Source organism: Branchiostoma floridae, unplaced genomic scaffold (assembly GCF_000003815.2).
Source record: "Branchiostoma floridae strain S238N-H82 unplaced genomic scaffold, Bfl_VNyyK Sc7u5tJ_193, whole genome shotgun sequence".
Classification (NCBI taxonomy): Eukaryota; Metazoa; Chordata; class Leptocardii; order Amphioxiformes; family Branchiostomatidae; genus Branchiostoma; species Branchiostoma floridae.
Window position 1 is genome coordinate 177,744 of NW_023365789.1, and position 8,075 is coordinate 185,818.

At 42.1% G+C, this 8,075-nt stretch overlaps 1 protein-coding gene across 1 annotated transcript in view; it reads right to left on the reverse strand.

Annotated features, from left to right (window-relative positions):
• Window positions 1-855: 855 nt before the first annotated feature.
• The window catches only part of LOC118408554 (receptor-interacting serine/threonine-protein kinase 2-like), a 40,647-nt gene continuing 33,427 nt past the window's right edge, over window positions 856-8,075 (reverse strand). Inside the window, exons 4-11 of the mRNA XM_035809363.1 lie at window positions 4,157-4,233; window positions 3,813-3,989; window positions 3,001-3,298; window positions 2,678-2,832; window positions 2,300-2,349; window positions 1,916-2,083; window positions 1,470-1,555; window positions 856-876 (exon numbers count right to left, since the gene is read on the reverse strand). Coding sequence (XP_035665256.1) covers window positions 856-876; window positions 1,470-1,555; window positions 1,916-2,083; window positions 2,300-2,349; window positions 2,678-2,832; window positions 3,001-3,298; window positions 3,813-3,989; window positions 4,157-4,233 — 1,032 coding nt within the window. The remainder of the gene's footprint in view (window positions 877-1,469; window positions 1,556-1,915; window positions 2,084-2,299; window positions 2,350-2,677; window positions 2,833-3,000; window positions 3,299-3,812; window positions 3,990-4,156; window positions 4,234-8,075) is intronic.

Here is an 8,075-nt window from a genome sequence, read left to right on the forward strand (position 1 = left end):
AGTAAAATGTTAGTCACATCGCTATGTAATACGTATGGGACTAAAATCAATGATCTAATGGTATAATGATATGATTTAAAAAGTTAGATGAGAGCAAAATACTAGTATAGCAAGTCACAATAAACTACAAACAATTTCATTTCATCACACCAGTCCTGCCAATAAACCACTAAACCTATTTTACAAACCAGAATTAGATGTCGAGGAAGATGCCAATAATATCTCACTAGTGTCTTTCTCATGCTCACATCGATGTCAAGTTATCAACACCACCTTACACGTTACTGATATGAATGATGAAAGCCTATTATTCCATGGGCCAGGACCCGAAATTGACGATATTTGTACGACTGAGAGGGACCAGAGCTATCATGCATTTTTTGAATCTGCAATAACCAAAGTTTATTCTAATCCATGAAAGCAAGCTTGAAAAAATCCATAGTAGCTCTGGTCCCTCTCGGTGGTACAAAAAACCGTCCTGGCCCATGGACTATATAAGCTCATGACTCATGACAGGAACAGAAAGGCCAAAAGGCAAGTCAAGTAATTGGCACATTTAAAGCCGAATTATCATCATACGACTGTTCGCAGATAAAGTTGACGTCATAACAACCAAAAGACTAGATCTCAACTAAACCAAACTAGCATATATTAACTATTGAACAGACATACTAATCATTATGGCTCTAGATTAGACTCAATTACAGCAATTGGGTCAGATAACGGAGTGATTCGGGCGAAAATTCAGGTGACCAGTCCTTACTTTACATTATAATAGTATACTGTTACTGTAGCAGAAAAGTCGCCAGGATGCGGCAGTCGATAAGTTCTCGTACATGACAGATGTCTGCACTGTTACTTCTTGCTGGCTGCAGCCTGTAATAAAAGTAGAAAGAGTCTCAACTCCAACTGATATTGAATGTTCAAAGATCTACGGGACAAGTCGTAGTCGTAGAAAAGGAATAAATACTTTATTTTAACCCACCAGTCCGACTTTATTTTTATCGAGGTTACCGCTTTGTTAATCTGCAAGGTTGTTTTATTGTATGTTTATACAAATCAACAGCGCCGCCTCAGAGTTGCAATCCGCAACTGATTGACTTTTATCATTAGAGTTATCAATGCAAATTGTATTACTTTACACTCTTAACACCGTACGTTTTTACTCAACAAATTTCTCGTCAGACAGTAAGGTACCGGCACTGAGAGGGGCCAGGAAAATATTCCCCCTGTGCTGCTGATCACGTATATATGTCTGTATGTGGGTCCAGTATTGTGGGTTTGGGGCATTTCTCACTTAAATGTGGCATACCGCAGTATACCGCAACGATTGGGAAGGTAAATCTGCAGCAACAGCACAGAATAGTTAAGTTCAAGCTTTACTGATCTGATCAATCAACCTGCTTAGGGGGTTGAATATATAAAAAATCCTCAGTAGGACAATTGATACAATTAAATGAGTGTGATACCTTCATCTTCTCCACAGTGATGATTGCCTGTCGAATCTCCTCCCGACTAAACCTGTCCTTCACATGGCGGAGTCGGTCAGCACAGTCTGGGGAGGGGAGGCGAACATATTATGTTGTTAGGTAATAGATTATGTCTTTTGTATGGGGAGGAAACAGAGGAGCAAACTTTACCGACTGTCAGGTAATTGATATTTACAGTCCTTCTGTACTTTACTTGAGAGGACGAGTGTTAACAGTTTTACTTCGTTTTGTAGTAATTTTCTGGTAAGTTCATACTTCAAGTTAGGACTTCTTTGGTTCTGGCCGTACTAAGTTACAATACATAAATATTAGCCTTTAGTGACAACGAGGAACAAAGGGACAAAATTTTCCGAGAATTTCGTGCCTTGTATGCGGGAAAGAACAGATATATTGGTATCAGTCCGACACGAGGCTATCCTTCTTACCGTTGAACGGCGGTCTGTCCTCCGGGTTCTGGCTCCAGCATGTCTGCATCAGCTGACTCACTGACGTCACGTCTTCCCGGTCGGCGGGGATCAGGGTCAGGTCAGGTCGTTGACCCATGGGGATCGTTGTTCTTATCCGGGCTGATATGACATTGTTTGGCTGGGAAGCTATGGTAAAACAAGTAATTTTCGCTGGGAAGCTATGGTAAAACAAGTAAATAAATAGATAGAATTTATTACAAAATATCGTGGATATGTCAACTTTGAATCCTGATGATAATTTTATAAATGATTAGTGTCATTAATAGGAGCAGTTAAGGTCACGGGGTTGCAGGTGTAAAGGACTAAGTAAATAAAATAGACAAATAAGCTTAAGGAACATACCATTGTAAGGCGTTTTCCTTGTAATGATCTCCCAGAGCAGTACGCCAAAGCTGAAATCAGTACATTGCATATAAATGTAGTTTTATCTGTAAGTATTGCAAAACGGGGAGAAGAAACTCCTACTGTATTATTATAAACCTATGTGTTCACATTGTATTGCCCTTGTTGCAACTTGAATAAATAAATAAATAAATACTCTTAATTGATTCCACTTTGAAATAACACGTGTTACTGATAGAATAGAGGGTAAAATGCTAGTTTTAGTATTGACTCAAAACAGGTTGCTTTATCTATGAATGTCCTGTAATTTATCTGCTAATCCAATAATCTTTTGGTTTTAGATAAAGGAATTGCGAAAGCAAAAATGTTGGTGCCCACCTGTAAACATCAAACTTGGCAGTTGGAATGAACCCGGCGTTGATATCTACCAAGAAACACTCCGGTGGGATATGGGTCACTGTGCCTCCCGTTAGGCTCGTAGAAGTGACAACACCAGATTCCGTTCTCCACTTCGACAAGCCGAAGTCGGAAATCTGATTAAAGGTGTTGGAAAGGGAATCAGATCCTTGTATATTAAATAATGTTGTCGTTCATTCAAAGACGTCCTTGTGCAGAAACTACTGTTGGGTAGCTTTTGTCCAATGCAGTTTTTTTAAATCTGAGATTTAAGGTTTAATTGTATCTTACAAGTAACACGGTACCTTCACATGGAAGTCCCCATCCAGGAGCACGTTCTCTGCCTTCAGATCACAGTGGAGAATCTGTGGATTCTGGCAGTGCAGGAAAGTCATCCCCAGGGAGATCTCGTGCGCCATTCTCCACCTCAGGGTCCAGGGCACGTCCACATCCCGCAGCAGCCCGGCCAGAGAGCCGTTCTCCATGTAGGGCATCACGATGGCGAAGTTTGGGTCCAGACAGACCCCCAGCAGACTGATGACGTGGTCTGATCGGCTTCCCAGGTTCAGTTTCCTCGCCTCGGAGTATAGCAGCTCTTGCTCACTTACAGGGTAAGAATTATCGAAGAACTTGTTAATCAGGGTTATACGTTGAAAAATGAATCATGAAGACACTGTGCTTGAACATAATAGAATGCTTTTAGGCAAACACACATAGATAAACTCTAGCATTCTGACCTAGATTCTGATCAACTGACTAGGCCGCCAGATATTGGATATGTCGAAGCTTTTGTTAACTTTTCATATATCTACTTCTCCATGCATTACAGTACAGTAACAATTTCCATCACTGATATGGATGCTCAGCTTTGTTCAAAGTTTCATTGACCAAGACTGGCAGGAGACAGAATAAACTGGAGTCAGTCAAAGAAGGGGGTTCGTCCTTAGAAGTGACGTCACCCAGACATCATCATCATCATGTTAAATGTTTAACCTTTTCCTTATTGCATGCCATAGCAACTTGGCATAATCATTCAGATGGCCGCGCCAAAACAAAAGGAGGAAGATTAACTAAATAGACATGGTTAAAACACAGAAACGGAAAAGACAAAACAGACCTTCCTTCGATTTTGCGAGTCAGCAGCCGTTTGACTGCCACATGTTGTCTCCAGTCCAGATGATGGGCCTTCTCCACAGCGGCGAACCCCCCACGGCCAAGAATGGGCTCTTCCGGAAAGTTGAGTCGTTCAAACTCGATGATAGGAAGCTTCCGGTCTACCGTCACGCTAGGATATCTATTGGAAAATATGGCATATACGAAAGATAAAATTAGCAAGCCGTTTTACATATTAAATAAAATTCATTATGCCCCCCCCTCCGTCTGCTTTTTAAACAGGAACCCGTTTACTGAACAACCAGTTTGATCGACTGCCGAAAATTCTACTCAGTCGTTCCTACTCACCTCCTCTGCACCTCACCCAGCAGCTGGCCTCCCACTGCTCCCCTTTCTTCTGGCTCATGTCCTCTGCGAGTCGGGCTCTAATAGGCAACACACAAGAGATCCTTTATATTGACAGTAATTCTTTCGTTGATTTGAACATTTGTTTTCTAGAGGAATTCTATTTGATAGAAATGGCGAGTTGATTCTTCTTTCAATGTGGTGTTTACACTTTCAACACAGCCGAAAATTACTGACAGCTAGCAGCATGGCGATATTTTGAATGAATATCAACCACAAACGAAATATAAACCATTCCTTTAAATTACTGGTACCAAAAATAATCTGACCATAGCCGTCCTGTTGATCTGGTCTGCCAGCTGGTGCAGGTCCAGGTCCCTCAGACACCGCTCCAGTACAGCCAGGCTGGCAGCAGGGTCGGCTCGCTCTCTCCATCTCACCAGCGTCTCGTGCATCGGTTCTTCAGGACTTTCCGACTTGATATATACACTCAAAACATAATGGATCTATTAGAGGTGTATATTTCGGATCGGCTTTGGAAGACTAGCATGTACTACCGAGCGAAAATGTGCAAATGTTCCTTCCCCTTCGAACAAATGGAATACTTGATATCGCAGTATATGATGTTCTAATGACCTGTTACACATTGTCAAGTACCATACTGCAAAACCAACTACGCATCAAAAATAAGACTTGCATGAAACTGGAATAGGATAATGATTGATCAATGTGTCTAGAATTCTATTGATATGAATGTAGGACAAAGTTATTCAAATATTGAAGATACCTCAATGTCTTTAATCTCCTGTTTGCTGAAGCCTAACTCCCGGGCGATGGGTCTCCACTGGTTCTGTCCCACCTTCAGAGACAGCCGGTTAAAGGCTTGACGGAGTTCCTTATCTGTGGAATAACGTACAGGTCGGTCTGCAATATGCGTAGGTTCTCTTTTAAAACAAGTACTTCAACTTTCTAAGGATATAAGCTAACAAAAAAGTATCAACACATTGCAATTCTAATCTTAAAGATGAACCCAATGTTTCGTAATATCACCCTAGTTTATCCAATGGTTAGTTTTGATCTGATATGTTACAATTTATCTCGAGAATATCGCCGCGATGTAATGTAGTTGTGTTTAAGTCCAAAATCATCGACAAGATGCGAATACAATTACTTATGGGAAAATCATTGACCTAACTGAAACTTTTAACGACGAAGTGTATTACACTGTGGTGATATCGAAGCTTAAAAATAGATTCTGCAATGTTTTTGCAGTTAATTTTTGCAGTTACTACGGTCATATTGCAAGGTAATTTCCTATGGAAACTGTACATGACGAGGGTTTGCCATTAGCTTACCCACTTTAGACTACATGGTGCCGTCATTACCTTGTGCCGTGTCGTCTCCGGTCAATTTTAACGTTGGCGGTTGTTTCCACGCCACACCAGCCCGTGCTTCAGTACCTGCTGCCTGGGGAGGTAGTGGTGCCGCGCCTTTGGAGAATAAATGACGTACAGTTATTGGATACGCACCAGTAATATAAACTATACAATTTTACACATTCTCTGCCCTAAGCATTATATTTTAGCTATCTAAAAATATTGATCATTAGATATGTATAAATATGTCTAATTACCTTTGCTGAAGTCCATTCTCTCTGCAGTTTGGCCCCTTTGTTGGCTGACTTGTTGCTCCATCCGGACACTTTTCTCCCTTCTCTCCCGTAACTTCCTCTCCAGTTCGGTCTCTGCAGCGGGCTCCATGATGTCAGGTTGACGTGATGCTGTTTAGAGTAAAACAATTTATGTCTTAGTTACATCCTTTTGCCATGAATATTAGACACTAAAGTTCGTGTATGGACTTGGAATAGGAGCCAACACTGAGCAAATACTTGTAGACACATTCATATTTGACAATGGGCCATTTTCAAGTTTTGCTTTGCTTTGAAGTTTTGCTTCGTGTAGCGGTTCCTAAAAACAGACATCATATAAACATTCAAACAGATGACGAGGCACAGTTCAAAGAAAACTAAAAAGAAAAATGTCATTTTTGGACATTCAGAATGGTAATAATTCTAGCTTGTATCTTTAATTGGTTGCTTTATCTTGATCTGTTCTGATTATTACAGCTTGCCTTTGGTAACTGTTGGCAAACGTGTAGTTGTTCTCCTGTGAGGTAAGATGATACGTTATCACTCAACGACTATTCAGAACATTAATAGAAATTTAATTACCGACCCTTAACAGGTGCGACTTGTACATGTGCGACTTGTACAGGTGTGACTTGTACAGGTGCAACTTGGTCTTCCTCAGTTCCTCTGCCTGCTGCCGAGCCATTCACCTCCTCCTCCTGTCCAGCTCGTTTTGCTCCTTCTGTAGCAAACGATTTACAACACATAACAAGGATATAACTAAAACAATAAGTGGCAGCATGCTCGAAATGTCAACAATAAAAAACTAGCAGAAGGCTGCCAGTGCAGTCTTCTTAGCAACAACGTACATGATGGGTGAATGCCGTACACATTTTTAAATAAAAGTATCAGATGTAGCAAAAACAGTTCATTTTGTGTGTGTAGTTGTAGATTTAAAGTAAAGATAGAAAACATTAGCAACCTTTCTCTTTCCACCCTAATTATTAAAATATACTTAAGTAGTTGTAACCAACATTTTCCTGTATCATGATTTAACCAAATATGCCTCACCTTTCTCAGCCTCCTGCTTCAGGAAGGCCATGATGGCACCGGTCCCCTGTTTACACACGTCCGGTGGAGGGTATGTCAGGGGGTTTCCGGAAACATCCAAGTCCTTCAGCTTGTCTGCTCGGTGAAGGGCGGTTGGGAGCCTGGTGATGTTGTTGTTCCTTATGTCCAGTTTCTCCACGGCAGGGAGTTCACACAGGACTTCTGGGAACGTGTCGAACTTGTTGCTATGAAGGTAGACCTCCCGTAGGTTGTGCAGGTGACTCAAGGTGCTCGGCAGGGTTGTGAGGAGGTTATTTGACAATGACAAGAACCGCAGGTGCTGTAGATTTCCCACTTCATCTGGGACAATGTCAAACTTGCAGCCATTAGCAAACAGCAATTCCAGTGCCTTCAGCTGCAGCACCTGTCTGGGGAACTCATCAAACTGACAGTCGGGGACACCGAGAACCTTCAGCCTTTTGAGTAGTGTGACGTCATCGGGTAAACGTCTGATGGGGTTTGGGCCGACACTTAACACCTCAAGGTTAGGGAGCGAGCAGACGCCTGAGGGTACCTCCGTCAGCTGATTACCATAAATGTACAGTTCTCTCAGTTTCTGCAGCTTTTCTACACCAGGGGGGAAGGTGGAGAGCTTGTTGTTACCGACACTTAACACCTCAAGGTTAGAGAGCGAGCAAACACCTGAGGGTACCTCCGTCAGCTGATTATCATTAATGCCCAGTTCTCTCAGTTTCTGCAGCTTTTCTACACCAGGAGGGAAGGTGGAGAGCTTATTGTTACTGACATTTAACACCTCAAGGTTAGGGAGCGAGCACACCCCTGAGGGTACCTCCGTCAGCTGATTATCCTTAATGAACAGTTTTCTCAGTTTCTGCAGCTTTTCCACACCAGGAGGGAAGGTGGAGAGCTTATTGTTACTGACATTTAACACCTCAAGGTTAGGGAGAGAGCACACCCCTGGGGGTACCTCCGTCAGCTGATTATCCTTAATGAACAGTTTTCTCAGTTTCTGCAGCTTTTCCACACCAGGAGGGAAGGTGGAGAGCTTATTGTTACCGACACTTAACACCTCAAGGTTAGGGAGCGAGCACACGCCTGAGGGAATCTCCGTCAGCTGATTATCATTAATGTACAGTTCTCTCAGTTTCTGCAGCTTTTCCACGCCAGGAGGAAAGGTGGATAGTCTCGGCACAGGTAATACGCAAGAGTTTCAGGTATCACCGA